The sequence below is a fragment of the Dipteris shenzhenensis genome, chromosome 13 (genome assembly GCF_047967505.1).
Source record: "Dipteris shenzhenensis isolate YYH24624 ecotype China chromosome 13, Dip_SZ_1.0, whole genome shotgun sequence".
Taxonomy (NCBI): domain Eukaryota; kingdom Viridiplantae; phylum Streptophyta; class Polypodiopsida; order Gleicheniales; family Dipteridaceae; genus Dipteris; species Dipteris shenzhenensis.
In genome coordinates this window covers 32,140,572-32,167,832 of record NC_141608.1, presented here as the reverse complement: position 1 = coordinate 32,167,832, position 27,261 = coordinate 32,140,572, and the positions used below count along the sequence as shown (strand labels likewise).

The window sequence follows — 27,261 nt, the reverse complement described above, 5'->3', positions numbered from 1 at the left end:
GAATACACAGCCCAACACAAACTCCTACTGATTGAGTTCAAGCTCACAAAGCATACAAAGACATAATGCATCCAATCCCACAACTCATCGGACAACCATCCACAAGTTCCTTATGGACTAAAGGAAATCTGACATGCACTACGCTCCCGTATCACAGCTCGCCACCCTTGGAGATCTTGATATTCTGCCTGGCAATGCCTCTCTGCCTTCAACCCACAACTAATGCAAGCCCATGCTCTCTTTACAACTCTCCTGGCACCTTCTTCATGCAATTCCATCAAGAAAAAGACGACCTCTTCCAAAATCCTACTAAGGTGTTCTTATAGTAGTCCTCTTCTTCTCTCAAAATTCAAAATCATGATCGAGGCTATGGCTTCTCTTGCTCTGACTGGTCCTTTTGCTTCTCAGAAACCCAAAGAGCTCATGCGTAGCTTCCTCCATTTAGAAACTTCATGGTACGCAATAGACACACTGGCTGAGTAACTCCCTGCCCATATACTTTGCATGCGCCATCACCTTGCCACCGATAGTTGGCTCCTCCATCAGCTCACGGTTCTCCACTTCAAACCCAAGCTTGTGTGCTCGTCCTCTCTCCCTCTAGCGTATCGTTCTCTTAGTTATGTGTGTTCCCCAGCCAAGTCCGGAACCTCCACGTCAATGCAATCGTCAACCTCTTAATCCACCAAGATACTCTGTCCTTCGTAGTTGAGACGCCCATCTACAACCAGCAACTCACGGTCTCCTTGCGCCATCCTTCCCATGTTCTCAGCCAGCCAAGAAGCTTATGTGCCCACCATCGTCTTCTTCCTTCCAGCAGCTTTCTCTATCAATCACGGTACTCCAGCGCCTTCTTCTGAGCTCGCAAAGTCCTCCTGCTTATACATGACCTCCGCTATCCTCCATGAATCACTAGACCTGCGTAGTCGTCAAGCTCCTTCGATTCCAAAAGCTCCCAGCCTGCGCTATCAACTACTCTTCCCGTAGGATCGACGAGCCATTGATGCTGCTCTTCTACACACAGAACACACAGAGCTCATGACCTCTCGTCGTTTTAGATTCCCTCAGCAAGAGCCACGGCCCCCTTAGCCAAAACACTTCCCGATCCATGCAGTTGCTATTCCCCCGCTTCCATTGTAGAGACCCCCCCTATCTCAGAAGCTCCCTGCTTCTCCTGTTCTCCAGCATGTATATTGGCGACGCTTCTCCTCCAAGAATCTCCCACCTTGCAATTGCGACTCCCTTCAACAAGCAGCAGCTCCTCCTTTCAAAGCTCACACAGTCCTCACTTTAACTCGAGGTCCGTGCCTACCACCCTGCTAGTCCTTCACCGTTCTTCTTCTCCTCGTAGCAATGCTACTTGCAGTCGCCACCTCGCCCTCCAGAACCTCCTCGCCTCGTCGTCACGTAGCCACCTGCATGGATACCTTTTTTACTATAGCCACGTCATTCCATGCTTTTTACCACTCTCCCAATCCTTCTAACTATACCAAAGCTCTTAATGCCCATATGGTTCTAGTTAGGCACTCACTCACTCGCATGCCACCAACACTTAGCATTTAGTTCATGCCCTCATATAGAGAGAACTCGGGACAACCATGAAAGGCGTATGTCATCCCACAACAAAACCCCATCACACTCTGGCCATGCTTGGTGCCCCTTCACTGCACTTCATTATCTCCCAGAGTCCCTGTAGAAGCGTCTTCCATCTCAAAAGTATATCATTAATGTGGAGTCCGTCATGAGGGTGTCCACTGCTCATTTCCACAACCAACTAGCTATGTACATAGCTATACACTCACCCAGCAACATGCTACAAGTGAAAAATATTTTTCCTTTTTTATCCACACAGCGTGTCACAATAGAAGCACTTCCTTCTTCTTCTTCCTCTTGAAAGTGTCCTCGTCATCAGAGTCGTCTTTCTTGGGCTTGCCACCGTTAGGCTTTCCCTTTCCTTTGCCAGCAATGCCTTGTCGTCTTTGTCGTTGTTGTAGAGCTTCTCCCTAGCTTCCTCCTGTAGCAGTAATGGACCCAACTCCTCAAAAGTCAGAGGTTGGGTCCCTTGTCTTGCTGTCACAGTCGTAACAAAGCTTTTGAAACTCCAAGGTAGCCTCCTCAGTACCATCAAGGCCAAATGGCATGAGTCCACCTTCTGACCAACTGATGCCAGTTGATCCCTCACCACCTTGGTTATGTACCGAATCTCCCTCATCCATATCAAGATTGTAGAGCTGATGCTGAAGAAGCAAGATCCGGGATATGTTGTCTGTCTCGTATAGATCCTTCAGAGTGACCCACGTCTGTACTGACGCATTGGCCATCTGGATGTGAGGAAGCACGGAGTCCGTCGTAGTCCCTATGATCAATGCTAGGACATGGGCATCTCTGTTTTCCCAAGCTTCGAGCTCCTCTCTATCTACTGCCATGAATATATTCCTTTATCTGTCCACCATGTCCTCCGGCTTCACCTCCACTCCCGTTGTCAATTTCCATAGCTTTTGAGCCACTAAATGACTCCGGATCTTCACCTTCTAGATCGGGTAATTTGACCCAGCCAATTTCCCAGGCTCTCCAAAGTTAGGGATAGTGAAAGAAAGAAATATGGGGGAGGAGGAAGGGAGAGCAAGGGCTGAAGAGGTCGACATTTCTGCTGCTAAACCACACAACAAAGTCGATCAAAGTCAATCTTCAGTAGACTAGAACTCTTAATGCCTGATTGAACCTGAGTCACCCTCCTTCTCGGAAGGGCACATTCCTTCAGTCGTGGAAGTCGATTCCCAAGAGTGGGCTCTGATACCATGTTAGAAATCACCTAACAGAGGGTACGCACAGCGGAAGAGGGATAGAATAGCCCAGGAGCTCACACAGTGTGGTGTGGGGTGTGGAATCACAAACTTCTTAAACTTATGTGCATAGAATAGATGTGCAGACTCATCAATAGACAATGAACCAGCCAGATAGAGAAACCACCAAAATAATATATTTCCGTCCAAAGCTATGGACACAATACAGAAGAGATAGATCCAGAGTCCCACCAATGGTGTGGTCCTCTGATCTTACCACAAGGTACTCCTCCTATCTGCTGACTATCTCTAGACTCGAGCCCTCGTGCTCCACCTCGAGCGTAAGTAGACTTTCCGTCCAGATCTCTTCCACCTTGCTGTCTGCAAACCAGCCTAGGTGCGCAGCCCTCTGAGTGAGCTAAGTCTGCAGGTCTCCATCCAGGTTCATCTCCAGGATGAGGCCCAACTGCTGCTGCTGGTGCTGCTCCTTTCTGCTCCTCAAAAGCTGCTTCAAGTGATAATGAATGAGGGCACAAGGCCCTCCCTTTTATAGGCCTTGAGGGCCCTTTGAAGTGACCCACTGGCCTGCCCTAATATGGCCGACCAGTCTGCCATAAAACCGACCCCACATGCCCTTATTTATTGGGCTGTGGGCGCATCTCTAGGGCTGTGTGCTCCCCGCCTTGAAGTGGGGGCCCAGCCCCCCCTTGCTTTGTGTGCCAGCCCCCTCCACTCCCCCCTATGCATGGGGATGTGGGCTGGCCAGCTTCCTGGCCCAGGGTGCTGCCCACTGCAGCCCTTCTCTGCTGCTCCACCTGGCCTCCATGCAAGTGCCTCCAAGACCTTCTAGCTCTGCCTTCTGCTAGGCCATGTCCATACATCCAAGGATCTGCACCAGTCCCGTACAACCATGCATAATCATCCGTACTAGAGACGCTGCTGTTCCGTACTGTTCCTTCAGGGATCCTCCACCTCAGTGATTTGATCTTTGTGCTGCCCACATGACAGCCTGTTTGCTGTCCGTGTGGCAGCCCCCTTCTTCTCTCTTGGCTGTGAGGTGCTGCCCATGTGGCAGCCCCCTGCCTCTCTCTTCTCTGGGCATCTTCTGCCCTAGGTCTCCCTCCCCCCCCACTCTCCTCATATGGGGGCTTATAGATGGGGTGGTGACCTTTCCAACAGTCACAACTTTGTTAACCACAAAAGTTGTGCAGAATCTACAGCTAACCTAGTGATCACACCTACGAGGTGCAGCTTCCAGCTGGGAAGCAGTTTTGGGATCGCAAGGTGGATCGATTTCACATCCGGATTCAGGCCTACGAGGCTATTTTGGAGTGCTATGTTATGCACTTGGATCATGTAGACTTGTTGTTGGGAATTGAATAAAAACCCATCATGTCCAATTTGATTGGGAAGCTCATACCCTTTCTCTTTTGTACGGGGACACCCGACTTTTGATACAGTGTGATGACATACATTCCTCTGGGGGACCTCTTGTAAATGCGATTGAAGTTCGAAATATATTACAAACAACTTCTTATGATGTGTTTCAATGTGTTTTGACTCCATTTTTTTCATTTGTTGTCTCCTTGTCTGATGCAAATGAATTAAGTGTGGTTGAACATATTGAAATAAAGAAGTTGTTGAATGATTTTAGTGATGTATTTCCCGATCAACTAATATGTGTGGATTATAAAAGATTGAATAAAATCACGGTTAAGAATATGTATCCTCTCCCTCGTGCTGATGACTGAATGGACAGATTGGCTGGAGCAATGTATTTCACTAGGATTGACTTACGGACTGTTTACCACCAGAGTCGTATTTATGTTAAACATATAGAAAGGATAGCCTTTCGGATTAGGTATGGTCATTACGAGTTTCTTGTATTACCTTTTGGACTGACTAATGCTCTCGCAACATATGATAAATGTTATTCCAAGAGTTCTTGGGCAAGTTTGTTGTTGTGTTCTTGGATGATATCTTAGTTTACAGCAAGACTTTAGAGGATCATATTGGTCATCTTAGGATCGTCTAAATTATTAAGACAGAATAAGCTATATGCCAAGATTAGTACATGATTTCTTCAGGAAACAGATCATTTACATAGGACACAAGATTACTTGTGAAGGTGTTAGCATTGATGAAGATCATAGGCAAAAGGTTTTGGCTTGGCCTATACCTCAAACAGTGAAACAACTTCGTTCTATCCTAGGATTTACTGTCTTTTTGAGAAAACTAGTTCGTGATTATTCCAAAATCACGGTCCGCTTGACCAATGTATTGAAGGGTCGTGGCCGGAGGTCTACATAACCTATTACTTGGAATGAAGCATTGAACAAGGCTTTCGATACCTACTTTCAAAATTTGTATCAAGAGTGTGCTTGTTCTAGCATTGCTCGATCCTACCCGGCCTTATGCATTGGAGAATCGATGCGAGTGACTAGGCCATTGGGGCAGCATTATTCCAAGAAGGTCGACCTATAGCTTTTGAGATTAAAAAGCTCGATGATACTTAATATCGTGGGCCTACCATGGAAAAAGAACTTTATGCAGTCGTATATGCTCTCAAGGTTTGGAGGCATTACTTGTATGGTTCTAGATTTGTCTTATTGATGACTGATCATCAATCAATCCGATATGTGTGTGAAGGGGATGATTTGTGGGGCTCTCCACTTGCCCGTTTCGTTGCGGGTAGCAAGCAGTAATCTGCGTGGTCTTTAATGCCGCCTTCTGAATCGTATGTGATTTGTTCTCCGTGCACATTTTTTAGATTGGTAGAACTCCATGCACCTAGACTGGCATTCTGGACAGCAAGGTGGAAGGGATCCTTTGCACAGAGAGTCTACATAAGCTCACTGGAGCGTGCGGGCTTGGAGATCTAGAGGTGCTAGGCATTTAGTAGAACATTTTGGTATTGTTGGTAGAACTCCATGCACCTAGGCTGGCTTTCTGGACAGCAAGGTGGAAGGGATCCTTTGCACAGAGAGTCTACATAAGCTCAGTGGAGCATGCGGGCTTAGAGATCTAGAGGTGCTAGGCATTTAGTAGAACATTTTGGTATTGTATTGTGTCTAGATTGTGGACAGACGGAAACGTAATATGTATATGTGTTGCTTCTATATTTGTCTTGATGCACAGTCTATTTGCTGGCCTACACACACATGAATTGTTGTGAAGTACACACATGTTGATGAAGCTTGATTCCATAGTGAAACATGTCCTTGTGTAATGTAATTCTTGGGCCCATTACACACATGTTGATGAAGCTTGATCCCATAGTGAAACACTTCCTTGTGTAATGTAATTCTTGGGCCCATCTATTAGTCTTCCGTTGTCCTCTGTAGGGATGTCATTTTCTAACATTTTGAGGGGTCCCTAGAACTGCTTTTGGTTCATAGGGAATATATATTGATAGATCTTCTAATTGGACTCCTCTGCTGAAACCAAGCTGCCTAATGTATCCTTTTGGCGACTTGTATGATATATGTTCACATAGGCTGCGTTGTTAATCATGCAGACAACCCGACAATTTATAAACTTCCTGAGTTTGTAAAGCTCTATAATCTTTTGGGATTTTAAGATAAACAAACTGGCCCTCTGCAAATACATGAGGTGAGCACTTTGGTTTTGCATAAAGTGAGCTTTATTCTTATTGTAGCGTGCCTTGCTGCAATTGTAGAAAATCAGCAGCCGCTTGTACCTTTATGTTTTGTAGACCAATAGTCCATGGAGCCTTAGGTTGGAATTTATACATAAAGACAAATGGACTCACCTTAGTGACCGTGTGTTTTAGCTCTATTATATGCAAACTCATCCATGGGAAGGTACGCTTCCCAGCCAGAGAGACATAGGTGCGAAGCATATCCTCAAGAATCTAATTCACTCGCTTTGTCTATCAATCTAACTTAGGATGTTTAGAATGAACTTATGCTGAGCTTAGTGTCCAACTTTTGAACACTTGTTTCTAGAAATAGGGTTAGGATTGTTGACAATCTCAGTTGGAAGCCGATAGAGACTAAATAACTTCTCCACAAATACTTGTGCTAGTTGTGGATCAGAGGAGATAGTAGATAGTAGTGTTTGTTGGAGAAAACCTGGCCATCTTGATCAGTCTATTTGCAAGCACCCATATGGCACCATGCCCATGGTTTATTCGTGGCGATCCAATAATGAAAACCATGGAAATGCTTTCCCATTTTGTATTTGGGACCTCCAATGGAGGCAAGAAGCCACCTTGTCTTAGGTGTTCAACCTTATTGGTTTGGCATTGCGACATCTCAAACATTTCATTCGATATCTATTTGCAGCTTGGGCCAATAGAAATTTTGCCTGACCAAAGCCAACGTTTATTAGATACGAGGATGTCAAGCACAAGGGTTGTCATGACGCTCGAAGAGGCCTTTTCCCTCTGCGTCTTGGGCATCTAGTATGTAGGCATTACCCTTTTGGAACAATAGAGGATTTCTAATGGAATACTAATCTTAGATTCCTCTCCTCCTTAAACTTAAAACCACCTGGTTCAACTGGGCGTGCCCCTACCTAGACTTGCTGCCAATCATGGTTGAAACAATGATCATGCTCAACCAGGCCTTTAAGGCAGAGAAAGAGATCAGGTTGGATTTTAGTGAAACTCATAAAGCTCACAAAACCACATGCGACTTATGCATTTGATGCAACTCATTAATGGACGCTCTTCTGTATCGGATTTTAAAGTCGAAATTTTACATAACCTCAAACCATCTAGGTTTACAGCAAGTGGATCTTTGAGACGATGTACACGTCCAATGGCACTTTGGACAAGTACAGTAGGCAGTTTGCTTCAATATTCTGGAAGGGATTTGTGTAGTGGACCTCAATTCTGAGGAAGGGAATTACAGCCGGCATGAAAACATTTAGACAATATTTTAGGAGCCCATCATGGTTGGCCACTATTGCAGATGGACGTGATGTCCGCATTCCTCAATGTTGAGCAGCCTCCAAGCTTTGAGGTTAAGGGGAAGAATGATGGAGTTTATGGCTTTCAATCTTATGACTGACTCTCGTGAGATTGAAATTGCGCTATGTGTTGTATTTTTAGAGGATGAGTTTGGGCCACAGTTACGCTGAAACGCGTTTCAGAGCCCAGCCAGGCCTGAAACGCCGTTTCAGAGATGAGGCGTTTCTTGAAACGTGTTTCAGGGCCCGAAACATTTCGGGACCCTGAAACGGCTGGCTGAAACGTTTCAGCCAGCCTGAAACGCGTTTCAGAGACCTGAAACGTCGCGTTTCAGACAACAGATGCTGCCAGGTCTCCAATATCCTGCGAGATGCGCCGCCAGCCCCGTTTTTTGCCTTTCTGCCTCCGATTTTTGCCTCCTTCCACTCCTTCAGCCTCATAGTTCATACTCTCTCCAGAGTCCATCCATCCTCAAGGTTTAGGGGCCCTCCTTCAGCCCCATTCACTCCTTTCCTCTCCTTTCTCTCTTGCAGCCTGCTTCAGCCCTCCATCATCATCTTCTCCCCTCCAGCCCTCCTTCAGCCCTCCTTCAGCCCCCTCTTTCAGCCCTCTCTTTCAGCCTTCTGTTCCCTCCTCTTTCAGGCCCCACTTTCAAGTTTCAGCCCTCTCTTTCAACTTTGGGCATTTCCCTTGGATTCATCTAGAAGCGGACATGCAAATTTCACCATGTGAAGTTTTCATCCATGTTGCGGCCTACTGATATTGCGATATATTGTTTCTATCTTAAATGGTGCGTTGCCCTATCAGCTAGATGGTTTAAGGATTTTTTTTTGCTTGGATGCTCATTTGGGAGAGACTAACATGAAAGCATATAGTCTTCACAAGTAGTTGCAGCTTGAATGAAGAGAATGTGGGCTACTTTTTTATTAGCCTTTGTCACGGTTGAGTTTGCCGTTCACCTTTGGAGTGCATACATAAATTAAGTGCGAAGACCTTTGTATAAATCGATGCTCAAGTATGTGTGGGTGTGTGGATTGGTATGTGTGAGAGCATATGTTTATACTATGGTCTACACCCACTGTTGGAGGTTGATGACGTCAGTGGGGATGTCTTAGTAGCTAGTCCTTGCTAGGCGTGTGACTATACTGAGATTGAAACTGCACTATGGAAGATATATCATGATTCATGATTCATGTCAAAAGGATTGAAGATATATCATTACAAATAGTAGCGAGTCGTAACTCGTGACATAAGGTAGTGAGTACAAAAAAGGGGACCAAGGTTCAATATAGATGCAAAGAATTTTACAAAAAGCTTTACTACTATAGGCAAGAGCCTAGGGCCTAGGTCATGGCCTCTAGGTTCTCCCATCAGTGGCAACTCCAAAACTATGATCACTCTCCTAGAGGATGATGAGGATCCATGAGACCCCTCACCATAGCCACCCTCACTAAGAACATTGCCCTCCTCATCATATGTCAAAACCAGAAAACTATAAGCCGAGCCAAGACCACGAATTTGACGAATACAAAATAACAGGTGATGGCACGATGAATAACCGCCCATCCATTTCTCTGGTTCAGCAAGCTCATCCAAAAATCTAACACGTGAGAAGTACCTGCATGCTGAATACCAAAGCCCACAATTATCTAGTATGCCACGTGAGAAGTACCTGCATGCTGAATACCAAAGCCCACGAATTTGACGAATACAAAATAACAGGTGATGGCACGATGAATAACCGCCCATCCATTTCTCTGGTTCAGCAAGCTCATCCAAAAATCTAACACGTGAGAAGTACCTGCATGCTGAATACCAAAGCCCACAATTATCTAGTATGCCACATTTCTACATTTGAGGGCATCTCCTCAATGCATCATTTACCCCTTTCTTGGGATATCATTGAAATCATTTGGCCCTTGGCATATTTAGTGCATTTATACCCCTTAACCTTAGATCCACCTAGTCTTGTGCCATGTCACCCTAACCAAGGACCTTGACCTTGATTCCTTTTTAATCATTTACGTGAAGCCCAAGCAAATATAATACAAACATTGATCTTTTCAAGGAAATGTCGACTGACCCTTCCAAGGTCATGTTGCCTCAACTTGAGCGTAACATTCCTTTCCTCTTCAAGCATCAACGTCCTCGATAAAGTCTGGGAACACTCTCCGTAATTGGTATACGGATTCCCAGGTAGCTTCTGATAGAGGTAAACCATGCCATGCAATCAACACCGTAGGTATGTTCCGATTGCGTACTTGCATTGTTCCTCTGTCCAGGATTCTTGTTGGTTTGCGTCCTGTATTATGCTCTATCTCCTGAAACAAAACAACACTCTCGATTAGTGAGTCACCTGTATGCAAAAATTTATTTAAACGAGAAACATGAAACACTGGGTGCACCTTACAACCCTGTGGTAATTCTAATTTATAGGCCACCTTGCCTATTCTTTTTAGAATTTACCACGGCCCACAATATCGGGGTGATAACTTAGCACACTCTCCTGCAGTCAAAGACTTAGAGTGCGAAGGAACTCTGAAAAAAACATTTTCTCCTTCCTTAAATTCTCTAACGGATCTGTTTTCATCGGCATACGCCTTAGCTCTATCCATAGCTTCACGGATGTTAGCTCTCGCAAGTGCTAGCATCTCCCGTATCTGAACCACAAAGTTCGCGGCACTAAGCACTTTCTAAGGTACTCCAACTGTAATTGGATTCGTTGGTCTATAACCATAGTTCAACTCAAACGGACTGAACCCTGTAGAGGAATGTTTTCTATCATTGTAGGCAAATTCTAAGAGTGGCAACCACTTGTCCCATGTATGTTACCTCAATGACACATATGCTCTAAGCATATCCTCTAAAATTTGGTTGATTCTTTCTGTATGACCATCCGTTTCTGGATGATTCCGACTACTCATTCCCAACTTAGTCCTTAGTGTCTCAAACACTGCAGTCCAAAAATGACTGGTAAATTTGACATCCTTGTCTAACACTATGAATTTGGGTAATCCATGCAAACGAAATATATGTTTAATAAACAAATCCGCCACTTGCGGGGCACTAACAGACTCTCTAGTCGGAATGAAGTGAGCCATCTTGATAAGACGATCAACTATCACAAGGATAGAATCATATCCATCTTGTGGCGTAGGCAGACCTACAATAAAGTCCATGGAAATACTTTCCCACCTACCTAGTGGTATTTTCAAAGGTTGTAAAAGTCCGGGTGGCTTCACCCACTCTGCCTTACTTACCTGACACGAAAAACGTGTCACATATTCATCACATGGGCTATCATGGCATTGTTCAATGACTCTCTGCCTGAGATCATTCTGATTAGGTACCACTACCTTGCCATTTCTTTTCAGCATACCATCTCTTATGGTATATCTTGCATAAGTTTGGCCTTTTCTGGATGCCAGGTCACCCTTTTCCGTGGGTTTAAATACATGAGCCTTAGGCCAAAGGCTCTGGACAACTCGTCCACCTTTTGAGTTTCTCTTATCTCGGTCATTAAAGCACTTTCTAATACCGTGAAACTCATATTATGCATAATGTGTGACAACACATCAACAACTTTATTATCCTTCCCTCTTCGGTACCGAATCGTCAAGTTAAACTCTTGCATGAGTTCTGCCCACCTAGCTTGGCGGCCTCTCAAGTCAGGTGGTTTACAATAATGTTTCAGAGTATCATGATCAACATTAACATAAAACTCTAACCCATACAAATAATGTCTCCATGTTTTCAGAGCATGGACAACATCAAACAACTCTAATTCATGAGTTGGCCAATTTCGTTGAGAAAGAGAAAGCTTCCTTCTTTCAAAGGCTACTGGCCTTCCCTCTTGGAGGAGAACTGCTCCTACCGCAATGCCACTTGCATCGGTTTCAAGGAAAAACGGTTTCTGGGGATCAACTATTTTTAACACCGGTCCTGAGACCACAACTTGTTTTATGGTGTTAAAACTCTCCTGTTGATTCTGTCCCCATGTAAAAGATACTTTATCTGAGGTCAGATCAATCAATGGCGATACTATTTTGGAATATCCTTTGATATGCCTTCGATAAAATTGGACAAATCCCAAGAATGATCGCAAAGTGGTCAAACTCTGAGGGATAGGCCAAGTCAGTATTGCAGCCACTTTCTTTGGATCCATTTCTACGCCCTCAGGAGTAATAATGAATCCTAAATATTCAAGTCTTACCATACACAGTACAGTTTTCTTTTTATTTACATAAAGACTGGCTTTCCTCAAAGTATTGAACACTATTCTTAAGTGTTCATGATGCTCATCAATACTTTTATTGAACACAAGAATATCGTCAATAAAATGTACTACAAACTTCCCGATATTTGAAAAGTGCGCCTGATGATGAAGATAAGATGGCTGTCCTTATAAAGAATATGCACGGGATATCACACTTTAAGCAAACTATTGAAGTACTACGCCTTGCCACTACCACGTTTGATGATATGGTGGCTCTACTCACTAAGAAGGACCGTAACAAAGAAGCCATTCTTGCCTCTCCTGGTGATCAAGCATTTGCTTCCACAAGAAAAGGAAAGACCAACAAGAATATTTTTTGCAGGTTTTGCAATAGGAAAATACATATTGAGGCTCATTGCTTCAAGAAGAAGGAACATGAACAAGAGAAGCACCATGCCAATCTTCTTGCTGAAGAAGATGCCGAACCTGACGAGCCCCTTGAGGAGATATATGCAGCCACAATTGTGGTTCACGGCCTCTCTCTTGGGGATTCATATGACTCGGATTGGGCTTTCTAGGCCTTACATGCTATGTGTTTTTGTGTTGAGTCAATAAAGGTTATCAGCCTTGAGTTCTCTCTCTAAAATGAATGTATTTGGAGTCAATAAGAGGTACTCTACCTTGGGTTGTTCCCCAAAAATGAATGTATTGTTTTTTACTTTGGTATGATAGTATTGACCACCCAGTTCAGAGTAAGGGGGGGTGACGAGTGAATGGTTTACCCTTGCAGGTCGCAAGCTGAGTGAGAAGTCATTATCACACAGGAGGCATTGGATAGTTGGACTTGCTCTTTGTAGTATTGCGGTGGCGGGGGGATCAGTCTACTCCTTGGGTGTTGGGTCTCACACTCTTTGCTTTGAAGGGGGTGTTGGAGATATCATAGCCAAAGGTGGCACTCTCATCAATAGAAGTTGAGTACTGCGTTGCGAGATTGGCATAGCATAATCTCGAGATGATGGTCTCCCACACCTATAATTTCCCCTTCATCGCCACTTCAACTCCCGATACTCCCTTCACAATTGCAATTCCCTTACCTGCTGCCATGTTGCTCCTCTTATGTGTGCACCTCCTCCTTAATCCTATCCATTGCTACTTTCCAGCCCCACCTGATCGCTGATTTGCTCGATTCCACCACCACCACCATCATCTTCTTTTGCATACCTAGTGCGCAGAAATCGCTGGCAGCTTCCTATCTCTTGTTCGGCATTCCTATAGAAGGCCATCATAGCAATCAAACTCCATCATTGGATTATTGCTTTATCGAGATGGAGCAGAAGGCTACATCTTAAATCATTCCTCGAGATGGATTCCTTGAAGGATGAACTTTGGGAAGCTCTTCACTATTACCAAAACCCACAATACCATAAATATATTATAGAAGGCTCGTATTGTTCTAAATGTTACAAGCATGTTTTAGACTTGTATAATCGGGAAACCATGATGTGTTTGGGCCCTGGGGTCCTCAGATTTTTTTAACCGTCACGTGCATACTTTAGGCTCGACTAAAGTTTCAAACCGTTTTCGGTTCTGCAGTTCCCAATTCTTAATAGGAGTTGATTGTCTTTGTTATGAATTAACTGGATTTTTGGTTGGTTTGGTTTCTACATTGTAACTCAGTTTTGATAAGTTTCTTCCAATTATAATTTTCCATATATGAGTCATTGGATGTATGGTTAATTGATGATGCATGAATGTTGTTGACATATCTTTTGCAAAACACGAATTAATACAGACAGTCGATTATCCCTTCCTACAATCCTGGTGGTGTTGGATAGATTCATGTTTGTTTCCTATTTGAAATTTAATCTTGATGTGGTTGTGTGCTATGATACTTTTTGGATTTACCCTTTCGACATACGAAGATTCTCATTGATTAGACTAGGAAGAGTCTTATTTTGGGCACCTTCTTTGAGTCTTGTCAAAAGGGGGTTTATTTCAGATTCTCAATTTTCTAGACCGAGGTCATAGAGAGACAGGATTCAAGAGTCTTAAAGTCTTTAAGGGATAGTACATACTTGTTTTTTATCATAGACCCATTGGTATGGGTATTGTGACACAAGAGGTGATATCATCACATTAAGATAAGGGTTGAGAATGGATTTGCCAACCTGACTCCATTTGGGATGGTCTGAGTTGAAGAGGGATTGGCTACCCAGATTCACTCTTATTGTCCACTGATATTTTTACTTGTGGTATACCTTGGTGTTATGGGACACTAATGTATGTCACATATAAGATTCTGTGATGTGGTAGTATTAACCAACATGAAGCAGTACCCAAGGGCCAGTAGGGTGTGAATTGAATTGGGGGAAAGATCAATAGACACTTTACAAGAACCGACTAAGTTTTCTTTACCCTGAGAGAAGCCATGTATCATTGGGTTCAAGCAGGGAGCTCCATTAGGTACAATCTCGATGATGGTCTGTCAGTGCCTTGATTGGGACATGGTGTTCCAAGATTACAGATCCTAAGTACGGGATGGTCCTGTGACAGGAGCAGTTTTTTTGTGCACAAGATATCCAATAGTGGATCTTACTCTTGAGAGATCTCGGATTGAATATTTCCGTAATCTCTGGATCACGTAAGCTGTTATTCGTATGATAGTTGGTTATATGTACGTCCAGAACAGTACCATTGACTGAAGATAGCCAACTGAATTTTTATTGATTATCTTCAAGTATGGGCAATCAGAGGATGGATCATGGGACCATATCTTTGGTCAAGATTTTGCCCATTGATAGTTACATGAAGATTCTTCCATCATGAATCAAAAACTTATGGTATTCCAGTTTCTCCTGCTTGTTCTCTCTTGGTGTTCAAGATTGGACACAACTTGTTTTCATAGAATGAGAGAATGCTTCCTTTGAAGCAAGATACTTGGAAAGATCGATACTTGATAGTTCTCAGATTTTGATGGAAAGTATAGCATGAATTTCAACCCAAGACTATGAATCAAAAGGGTATTCAGTTGCTGGATTTTCTTTATGAATACCAAGTAATTGAATAATTAGGGTTGACATAAATATTATGTCTCAAGTACATTAGCAACCCAAGATTTTTGGCCTCAAGGGGTTCAATCGATGGGGTTGCCAGAACAATTATTCCTTAATATCAACCAAGACTTTGAGTTCAAGGGTATTTAGCATGATGAATATTTTTCAGCAAATACCAAGGCAGAATTTAACAGATGGGGTTGACAGAATCATTATCCTCCATATCCAAAAACTAACTATGTGGATTTAAGAGTTACTTGATTTCTCAAGAAGAACACTCGAGGGTATCTAACCTTGTTCAGATTGTGAGATTTTTCGTTACTTTCCATGAATTAGTTATCGAAGATTACGGCTTTGGTATGAACTTCTCTTTGATTGCAGTCTCATGGAAAGGATACCTCATTCAATCTGATTTTGTTGGCGACATTGACTACCCTTACAAGGGTTTCTTTCCTGAGTTTTACAGTTTCAGACTTCCATTTCTTGCATGCCAGCTCTGGTGTCCTTTCGTGTCTCAAAGCTGCTGTATCTCCTCCCCCATAGCTTGCATCCTGTCTTTTATATTGTTTTTTAAATTCCCACTGCGCCTTCTCTTTCTCCCACACTTCACTTGTTTTTCTCCTTCTTCCATTCCTCATGTATCCGTCCCCCTCGTTTCTTCACTTCAGCCAGTATTTTCTCTACATGTGTTTTTTCATTCGGTAGTGCCAAGTTGGCAGCTTCCTGTCTGTCAATTTTCTCAATCGAAGCCAAACAAATCTTATTGGGGGAGCAATGACATCAGAAGTAGCCTTACGTGCGTGTTTGCCATGCTAACGGTCATAGCATTTTCTAGGGCCTGCTTTCCCCATGTATCTTCCACACAACACCGTGTTGGCATAGCACACTTAGTCTTGCACTTCCCTGCTATCTCAAAAGACTTTTGATCCATTACATAACACATTACTTTGCTGTAATTGGATTGCTTGCTGAAAGACTTGTTTATGGGTGTTGCCGCAGCCAATAGCCTTGCACAATGGTAAAGATATACAGGTCGGTGTTTTACTGTTTACAGTAGGGAAGGTTCAGTTAGCAGCTTGACCACAGTCCTGATAGCCTCTGCACAGAGAGAGAGAGAGAGAGAGAGAGAGAGAGAGAGATTATTAAAAGTCGTTAAAAGATCGAAGGGTCTATGAGACTTAAAGAACCTAATACAATGAGCTGATTGGGTGGATCCTCTAAGTGGGCCTGCTAGTCTGTGCTGACTGGTTGGAAAAACGCAGTGATCATGCTTTGAGCAGAGTCTAGCTGTACACCTTGCCCTCGCCTATGTGTCCTGAGAGATGCTCCTTGTGTCAGACAGCCTCATGATTGAATCAGGCATCTTTGATCTTGGTAAGACAAGAAACTGGATAGGGCTTCGAAACCATCCCTGAAGAGACAATGATAGCGACCTCAGATCTCATAGTATACAGGGCATTTGAAATTGAAGGTGGGGGGGGGGGGGGGGAGGAGGGTTGTGAGCTCAAATAGTTTCAGGAGGATAGGTGTTTTATCATAAGCTATGCACTCATGTCAATTGTCTTGCATGGCATTTCAATAGTCGTAGGCCTTTATGGGATGCGGATTCTAGATGTCTGGTTGTGGTATCCATTGACATGTACCTTTTAGTGTCTTGTCTTTGCAATGCCCTCACCGTTCAGTGATGTTTAAGTCTTACTCTCCATTGGCGACTTCACCACCGTAGACAAGTTGAACTCACCCTAGAGTCTGATGAAGTATGGCCTATCATGGCCTTTGCAGTCATCTCTGTACTAGAGAACGGCCATTCAGGACTCTGGAGGGCAGGCAATGGAACACATTGTATTGTTCAATATGCTCCTTTATCATCAGGTAAGATGAAGATTGAGTCATAAAAGAAAGTCCCACTTTTCTTCAACTTTGATGGTGTGCAACATTCACATTGAAAACTCCTTAGCTCCACATGGACCTCTCCTAGGGATAGAGTTATTTTCAGGCTTTTTAATGTTTATAGAAACGCCACCTGCTAAACACAGCCCTGTCTTAGAGTTTAGGTTGCAAGTGTATCCTTCCTTTCACGATTTATCCTTAACTCTGTTTTCGCAGTTAGCTTCCCTAGATGGTTTTAGAGTGATCTTTGCTGACGGGAGGGGTTGTCAATGCTTGGAAATACTTATTAGCACATATTTTGCTTTAGGATGTTTCACTATGTGGAGAGAAGGAAATGGATGATTAGTGTTGAAATCTACACATTTGTGGTAAAAATATGCAGAAATGAGTTATTTATGACAAGGCCGATTTCGAGTGCAAATTATAGCTGTTGTTATGGTCTAGCGGCTGTCCTTTTGCACCTCACATTGTAAAGCTGCGATTCGGATGTCATGTGCAGTGACGAAAGTGGAAAGCCTTGTCCTCCTCCACATATGGGAGAGGACAAGTGGGTTACTGCTTGGGTAACAAAGCCAAACTACAAAATTATGCCAGAAGATTGGGAAGGCTCTGTCCGGCCAGAGGAGGAAGCCATTGAGGAAGCATCTGCCAAAGAGGAGACAATGATGTTAGATGAGTTTGTCAGGCGTATGGAGTTCAACAAACTACAGGTAAATTTTCCTTCAAAGTTTTGGCTGGGCTTATGAGTTAAAAAGCCAAGTCCCGCTGAAACTATTTTCTGTAGAGGTTCTCTTTGTTCTCAACACCAGCACTTTTTTGTAACTTTTGTTATAGCAATTTTTTTTTGTGCTGCTTTGCCAAAAGGTAATTGTTGCCTTTGTGGTGTTCAGATGGCTGGTCTTGTTAAACAACACCCACATTCGCGGCGCAGACCTCCAGGAGGATGGACTTACCTGGTGGAGAAATTGGGTCCGGAAGGAAAGAGAGGAAAGCGTGGTGGTTTCAAGTTTGTTGCGACTGCTGATGGTAAACATAGAAAGTTGAATGACTTGGAGAAGCTGTTTTTGAAAAGAGAGGCTGTTCGACCACGCAGGTGCATTTTGTAGTGACAAAAGTGTGGAACTATCTTTTTATCTCTTAACTTGTGTCAGACAGCAATCCCAGTGGAACTTCTGGCCATATGTCAGTTTGCATGCCTTAGAGGGCATCGTGCTTACACATATGCATGTCCATGTGACAGCAGCAGAAGGGATTCTTCTCTATAAAGGTCTGGAATAATTGTTCCAACTCATTGGTCGAGGGTTTTAGGGGATAGTTCAGTGTCCCAATTTATATTATGTTCGTATGAGAGAGAGTGAATAACTTTTTATCAAGTGTCCAGAGTTCTTAAACTTGTCCAATCAAGTGTTTATGTCTTGCACGTGAAAGTTCTGGTCTTGTAGTAAGTAATTATCACGACATATTTTTAAACAAAATTCTCACTAGGGTTGAAAGATATCAAAATTCATGCTTGTCTTTCCTCTCTTCTGTGGTAAGTTATTGCAAGTGATGTTGATGTTCATGGGGAAGAGAATTTCCACTAGAAGGGAAATAAACTTCTTTTGTCAAAAGGTCTGACAAATTTCTTAACTCCGTTCCTTTGGAGAATTGTATATTGAATTTCAATGTATCATGGGGAACAACTTTTCAGATTTGTCATAAAAGTGCAGGGTCCTTGAGTTAAATAAGTGTCCTGTTCAATTATCCTGTATTTAATGCATTGGAGCAGACTTGCATGGTGCGCCATATTTTTACTTGGTGCATTCTTTTGAATTTGAAATTTCTTAGCCATCTTAGTGGAGCCAATATACCTTTGCAGTGTTGACTGAAACTCAGTATAGACCTTTGTGACGCATGCATAAGACATGGTGCATATGATACCAAGTAAGACAAAAAACTGAATTTCTAAATATCATAGTATGTGTCTTAGCAAAGTGATTGCAACAGAGGTCTATACATTGAGTACATCTTGTACAACTTTGCCTTCTTTTGTTGAAGACCAAGCTATTGCATAATAAATAAGAACTCATCGAGGGAAAGTGATATAGGCTCTGTCACTTTTTGAAGTTATTTGCTACCCGTTCTTGTGTTCGACAATGTGAACAAGGTCTATTTCTTCACTGAGGACTTTTTGTTGGATGAAGTGGTAATGCAACTCAATGTGTTTTTTTTCTAGCATGAACATCTTTGCCAATTGCATGTTGCTCATATTGCCAGAATAGAGCATTGTAGTTTTTCCTGCAAGGATTTGACCAAGGGTCCTATAGTCACCTCTCTTTGTGCTTTATGTGATCAAGGTGACAAGAGGCCTTGCATATACTCTAATCAGTAACTTGTGGTTATCTATTGTCATTTAGATTTGTGGTCACACTTTAGTTCACCATTCACTCTAGGTCATGGTTTGACACTAGACAACCCTTAGTGACAAATGTCATCCTTGATTAAATGACCTCTTCAATACATTTTTGCTTTCATCTTCTCAATATCCAACTTGAATAGATTTGAATATTTCTACTACCTAATAAATAAATATAAAATTTGGTGAAAGGAAATATAAAAATGTATGGGTCTCATAGAGAAAATTGAAAACACGCTCACAAGTTTGAACTTTCAATTACTATGATTACTTCCATCCAATTGCTACTTTGATCCAAGAATAGTATGTCATCCTGTTATTTTTCCATGCGTGATCAGATTGATGCCAATTGGTGATTGCATGCATGTGATTGTCAAAGATTGGTGCTTTTATTGAACAAAAGAGGCTAGTAAAGAGAGAATTAAAATTGATAACATAGTCCAAGATATAGCATAAACTATCATAATTGTCACCCAAAATTATTGCAAGAATTGTGCTTTTTTTGAATATGCTGAAAATAGCCAAAATGACTTTACAAGTGTGGCATATAATATTTTTTAAAGCCTCAATGAAGATTGTAATGAACTTTGATACAAAGTGACCAAGGGTTCTATATGCCAAAAAATAAGCGTGGACTGATGCATTGATAGCAGAGCATAATGATGCATAAGTTTGATTGTAATGGGTGTCAAAATAATGTGAATAACATGTGATTTTAGTGTGTGAAATGTGATCTGAATTGGGTCCAAATCAAATGTCGAAATAAGATACGGGCACCCTAACTTGACAATGTTTTAGGCATCAGTAAGAAAATTGATTTGAGTGCCCCTTGGCTATTTGACCAAAAGGTTAGCATGATTAGGATGTCCAAATGAACTTGTGCACTAGATTTTGTGGATTTTGAATTCCACATTGATATGGTTATGCTAGCCTAATTGATGTTTAGTCTAGTTGGTGTATAAAAGAAACAAGTCATACATTTAATTTTCAATTAAGCTTGTAAAGACAGGTTTATAAAAAGCATGGAATGAGTTGGAATGCGAGATGCATATGTTGTGCGTATGTTGCGCTATCCATCTACTATTGTGAATGTGCAAATGTTGACTATGCACTCCTAAGGTGGCCATTGGGCCACGCATTTGAATGGATTATAATGGTGTGATAATTGGTGGTGGTCTTGAGTTCTAGGTCTTCCACATCTCCACCTGCACCTTCCCTTGCCTTGTATTTTGAGTATTCAAGCATACCTCTCCATGGTATGCTTGGAGGCATACCGAATGCAAAGCCTCGAAATTGCCATAAGAGGTTTGCACGCGATGAGGAACTATGGGCTATTAGTCCCGTGATAAGATGCTGATTGATTGGTAAGCACAATAGATATCCGTGCGCAAGTCACGGAGTGGATCCAAGACGAGCAACCTCTGGTTAGTGCACCACCACAATATCAATATACAGAACAGTCAAAACTTGATACCGCTACGAAAAATTGAGTGTGTTGGTGCTCCCCAAGGATGGGTTGAGTGGGCCTATGCTTCCGCAAGATGCATTGAATGGGCCACAAGATGTGGTGGTAGTAAACCCCAGTTTAGAGGGGGAGTTTTCTTCAGATTTTGGATACGACTTGTGGAACACATTAGGAATTTCAAGGTGAATGTATCAGTATCGCAACTATTGGATGTTGTGCCAACCTTCTACCGGATCTTGTGACAACATGCGAGTATAACAACTATTGGATCTTGTGCAAACCTTCTGCTCGCAAGTAACTATGCAAAAGTATACTAAGTACAACGGAGATAAGAACACCAATCCCAAAGGATCCAACTCCGATCGATATTATGACACCTATCTGTGACGTAGGATGGTTTCCAGTCCAATTGTTTGCGCTACATAACCAGATTTTCAACCAGAGGATCCGAAAGGACTAGTTTATGATGAGAACATTGTAGACTTCATCACGACACTGGATGGACAAGCATTTTGGGGATACTCCATGGGGGCTTGGGTGTCAATATCATGTTTGACACAATGTGCTAGAGGCTTGGATTTTTTGGGTGGGAGCTAAACCCTTTCATAGTTAGAATGGTTGACCAATGGCGAGTGCAGACGATGGGCCTTCTTCGTGGAGTTAAAATTACGGTGGGAGATCTCAAGTCCATCATTATGATGGTGGTGTTACACATAGAGGATATAAGCCACACTTACCCCCATACTATTGGGACGACCTTGGCTACACCAAGCCAATCTAAAGCAAGATTGGCTTTTAAATAGAACACCATCAGCAAAGGAAAAAATAAGGTCAACTTATCTATCAAGGCACGCTGACGAATATAGACTTGATTTGGACCCAAGGTCATGGAGGGTGTTAATATGATTGATGATTTGTAGTATAGACTCGACTTAGACCCAAGATCACAGAGGGTATATGATTGATGGGTGGGGTGATGACAAAGATGATGAAGACCTAAAAAACAACCCCAACCTTGTTGGCTTGTTCAAGGTAGATGTGGTTGCAATTCTAGACAAGTACCAACAGCTACCACAAGAGGTAGTGGTGCAACAAGCAGTGATTTTGCGCAGTCTAGCTCTGGTGTTCTGCATAAAGTAACTTGGAAGCTGGTCCTAACATTAGCGAAATTATCAAAGTAGAGGAAGATTACAAGTGTGACCTTTGCAGCGACAAGTCAAGGAAGATGATCTGTCCAACCTCAATCTCGAGACAGAGGCTACGCCACAAATGGTGCGAGTTAGCACATACCTCACACTAGGGTTCCAAACAAAAATGTAGTACCTACTCCACTCTTGCTGATGTATTTACTTGGAGATATTCCAATATGAAGAGCATTGATTCTCAACAGTTCTACCGGCACCGGATCATGCAGTAGGATGATGTGACGCTGGAGCGCCAACAATGTTATCAAATGAATCCAAACTATGTCCGAAAGGTCAGGGAGGATATTGACAATATGTTTCAATTAGGAATTCATTATCCAATTGATAGGGCCATCTCAATTTTCCCATTGTTGCTGTACCGAAGAAGAAGAACAAGCTAAGGGTCTAGGTGAATTCCTGCAGGCTTAAAATTGTTACCATGACCTATTCCTTTCCCTTGCCTATCATGGACTCTATGCTTGATGCAGTTGCGGGCCATGAAATGTATTCCTTTTTGGATAGGTTCAATGGCTACAAGTAGTTCCAAATGTCTAAAACAGATCAAGAAAAGATTAGCATTCATTACATAATGGGGAGTCTTTGCATCGAGCATTATGACCTTTAGCTTCAAGAAAATATGCATGGCTTTTCAACAAATAAACGAGGAGATTTTTTATTTGAGCACCTAACCTTGTTCATGAGGATGTTTTTGGATGCCTTCAATGTCTTTAGTAGTCAAGAGCAGCACCTCCATCACTTAATACTATATTTAGCCAAGTGTGAGGAGTCACGTTTATCATTGAACCTATCCAAAAGTTATTTTTCAATAAGTGACGTATAATTTCCAAGGATGGGATGGCATTGGGTACAGTGAAAGTGGAACAAATATGTAAAGCCGAACACCCAATCAATGCCAAGCAGTTAGCCAAATTCCTTGGCCAAGTCTAATAGCATAGTTGGATGCTCTCTCACCTTGCAGATGTGGCCACTTCTCTCAAAACACATTTGAACAAGGCCTCATTTTTCTAGACCATGGAGTGCAACCATGCCTTCCGCTATTTGAAGCTTTTTGGTTATTCAACCTCCAGATTGGACATTACCCTTCCATGTCTTTGTAGACGTGTTTGATGTGGCTATTGGCACATCGTTAATGCAGTAGAAGATGAAAGGGTGGTATCATCCACTTTACTAATCAAGTCAATGGTTGTCCAGGGTTGAGAAGAACTACTACATGAAGAAAAAAGAGGCCTTGTGCATGCTCTATGCTGTGAACAGGTTCCAACATTATCTCCTTGGTGACAAGTTCATGTTTCATGTGGGTTATTGAAAACTATTGTACTTGGTCAACAAACCAAATATGACATGTAAGTTAGCTCACCAGATGTTATCGTTGCAAGAATTTGAGTTTTCTATTGTTCATACTCTAGGGTTGATGCATGCGATTTTCGATTACCAGTCTTGATTGGAAAGTGGCACAAGGCCTGATTTGTTCATGGATGACTTCCTGGATGCCAACCAGTTCAATGTCAAGGTAGCTGCACAAGATAACGTTATGGCATTCATGCCTATTTGGTACCGATATATCTCAATCGATGGAGGTTAGTCTTGGCCTTCATATCGCTTTCCATCCTCTGGTGCCCTCAAAATATTAATCATATTTGGGAGGACTATAGCCCTGGGCACCTTGGAATTGTAGGCACCGTAAAACAACCCCCATGTATCTCAACCGATGGAGGTCAAAGTCTTGGCCTTTCATATCCCCTTTCCATCCTCTAATTCCCTCAAAACATTAATCATATTTAGGGGGACTATAGCCCCGAGCACCTTGGAATCGTAGGCCAGCATTTGTGTTCCTATCTTCTTGATTGCAACAAGGACATGCATCCAATTCTATCAAAACTCAGATTCTAAAACTGGAGCATACCATTGCTCATCTAAGTCCTCTCCTATGTCCCGCTCATTGTAGGCTCGGAACACATTTATGGGGTGGTCCATTGGGTGGTATCCGACACTCGGCCATGATTAGATTACTGATCATAGGATGTGCCTTCCTAGTCTGAAGGTAGACCCTTACAATTTGTTCATCTTTACGTAGATAGATGCTATTGGAGGACTAGTCATGGACTAGACCTATTGTGTGCATAAAGGGTCTTCCTAGAATAACATCAGATCCATCCAATTGTCCATGGGAATCCATGACGACAACGAGCCATACATAGTAGGTGAGGCAAAAAAATTGATCTTGATATCCCTCAACACCCCTACCAGTTGGGCTATCACTCCATTTGCTAGCTTGACCACTAGATTGGTAATTTTAATTTCAAGCCTTCCCCAGCTGACCAAGCATTGTTTGGTGACAATGCTAACACCCACTCCCCAATCCAAGATTGTTGTGAAACTCTTGTTTTGGTAGGTGATAGGAAGTACAACATTAGTGTCATTGCTTTCAAAGTACTCACCTAGTTTGTCGACCAGTATCTTAAGGAGGTTTGGATCTTCCAGAGGGGCTTCAACTACCTCAATGCCCACTTCCTCAAGAGCAACCATCTATTTGGAGAGATCCCTCCAAAGGATGGGATTCCCTCTTAATAGGGATGCTATGGGAATTTTTACTTTCGTGGACAAGAATACAACTAGCCCAGCCACATCTCAAGGTTGGGTGATAGGCTCTTGACCTTCTGACTGCGGCTCTTCAAAACCATAAAAGGACATAGGGTCCTCTTCAGCTTGATGCCACATGGGATCCTCTTTAAACATTTTGTGCCTTAAGAGAGATCGTCCCACTAATGTGTCATTTGATGCTTCCTCATCCACCTTTTCCAGGGTGGGAGAGGCTTTAGGGTCTTTGCTCAGGGCTTTGTAGTTTGGATGAATAGTATCCATGCGGTTGTTGGTCTTGAGTCTTTGCTCAAATTTCTCTTTCCAATGACGAATCATCTGTTGTGCCTCTACGAGGCATTGCTTTTCAATAAGTGGATTTGGGGTATTCATTATAACCCATCGAGTTCTAGTTCGGCTTGTGCAACTGTACCCCTCTTGCATTACACTTTTCCTTAGGCCAAGGTTGGTAGGATTTGGCACTGATAGAGTGTGTCCTGAAGATGTGGAAGTGGATATGGTATCCATGTCCTCACCAGATTTGGATAACTTTTTTTGATCACTTCCCTACTTTAACCACACCCTTGTCCTTGTTTCCAAAGTTCCTTATTCATATCTCTAGATTGGGCCCTAGTAATCAAATTCAAAGACATCGAGGACACTTGGCCCTTCTCAATACTCAGAAAATAATTGCTAGTCTTAGGATCCCGGGCCATTCTAGGAGTCCTTCTCATGGGATGATCCTTGTAAAGGTTGTTCACCCTGTAGCCCAAACACAATGGAGTATTAATGTTAGTAGGAGTTTTTGTGAGCATGTTCATCCTTATAGGGGCTGTCATTTAGGAATTGAGGTCCTTTGCACTTATAGCAACCTATTGGTTGGTTGGATATTGCCTTGTAGGGACACTCAAATGTTAACAGAACGTAGGATCTACCCCTTTCATATCTATATAATGCCATGGAAACACATCTTTGAATTCAATCAGCAATTATCTAAGGTGTTCTTTGAATGTCTCTTGAAGCCAAGTGTTTATGAGCACTATTTTTTGGTCATTAGGGTCTCCAAGATTCATCTCCTCTATACCATACTCTTTTACTCTTGCACTTGTTTTCACATGTTCTTCAAACTGTTGTTCTACCTAAATAATAGCCTGCACACGTGTTTTGTGATGTCATCCAATGCATCATCCTCATTTTCTAACTCATTTGAATCATTATCCTTTGTTTTGATGGAATCTGTATTCAACTTCTGTTGATTCTATGTGCCTGTGAAGTTTCCATAGTCGGATCAAAATTTTGTGGTTTTCCTTCTTCACTAATGTATTGCTTCACAATGCTTTTCACATTTACCTCAAATAGAGGTATAACTTATGGGTTCCTTCTCAAAAATATTTCCTCCTCATCTTCCTCTTGTTCGACCACCATGTTGACTCCTTTTTCCTCCAATGGCTGCATATGTCTAGGGAAACTCTTCTATGTTGTCAGAGAGATCTTGAACTTTTTCTTACCCTTCCTTATTGTAATTCTCACAGCTCCCCAATCTTGCTTCACTTTTGCAACCCTGAGCCAAGGTCTTCCTAGGAACATGGAGTAGGTATTGTCTCTTTCCTCCATCTGGAGTACAAAAAATGTCACAATGAAACTTAATCCCCATATGTTGATTTCTTGGCCTCTGAGAATTCCAAGTGGTTGTATCCTTCTCTGATCAGCCATTCTTACCTAGAAGGGTGTTGGAGCTAATTAAAACGAAATTTCTTAAACAACTCTTCAAACAATATCTCCAAATCCTCCATCAATAAGTACATCAGGGATTCTTTGTCTCTTGTATTTCACATCAATTATGGGTATTCTATAATCCACTTCTTCCACAGTTGAGGTGTAGATTTCTACAGCTTCTTCTTCATCCTCCTCCTCGAATTTCTTTTGGTGCCTTACGTAGGTTGTCTTCTTGTAAGCCTTGAAACAATTATTCTTTGATTGCAGGTACTAGATTTAGTAGTAAGCTGATCCAAGGTAATTTGTACTTTTGAGTGTTTTAGTTCTTTGAAGAAAGCATCAGGCCAACCTGACCTTTTGCCTAGTGAGCATTGTCTGCTTTAAAGACCATAGTGATTTCATGCATGTCAAACATATCCTCTTGAAAATCCTTTGCTAGTTGTCTATTGTTGCTGTCTTTACTTTTTGATTAATCTCCAATTTGGTTCTGACAGGAATCTGAATCTCTGCCTTAGGAGAATCTATTTTAGTTGGCTAATTGTGCCTTTCTTGTTTGTCAGTTGGATGTTCCACTGTCCTCTTATGGCTTGGAATTTGTGAATCTCTATCATCTTTTGCATAAATGGGACTCTCATTGATTCTTGGTAACACTTTTGGCAGCTTGAAGTCGGACAACTGTGTTTTTGGAATCGGCTCTACTTTTGCTTTCCCCTTCTTGTGACTGCATTGATATGTAGAATTTGCTCAAAGGCTTTGTTTCTAACCTCTTCTTATTCAGCCCAATCAATTGGCTTAATTTCATTCTTGGGAGATTCCCCAAAACCTTGGAGTGGCTGTTTTCCCTTTGCCCATGTCATTGCCATTGCATCCACATCCTTTTGAGCTTCAGTTATCTCATCCTTCTTCTTGCACGTTGTGCCATCACATTTCACTTCAGGGAATAATTTTCTTTGTTTGGTTGTATGGACTATTTTGATAGTATGAATAGTCTCCTTAGACTCTTCAATGCTCATTAGGAACACCATATT

The 27,261-nt window shown here is 42.3% G+C and overlaps 1 protein-coding gene across 1 annotated transcript in view; it reads left to right on the top strand.

Annotated features, from left to right (window-relative positions):
* Positions 1–18,527, top strand: part of GCD1 (ribosomal protein L20) — a 30,418-nt gene extending 11,891 nt beyond the window's left edge. Inside the window, exons 2-3 of the mRNA XM_087384100.1 lie at positions 17,375–17,585; positions 17,766–18,527. Coding sequence (XP_087240226.1) covers positions 17,375–17,585; positions 17,766–17,981 — 427 coding nt within the window. The 3' untranslated portion in view covers positions 17,982–18,527. The remainder of the gene's footprint in view (positions 1–17,374; positions 17,586–17,765) is intronic.
* Positions 18,528–27,261: the final 8,734 nt, after the last annotated feature.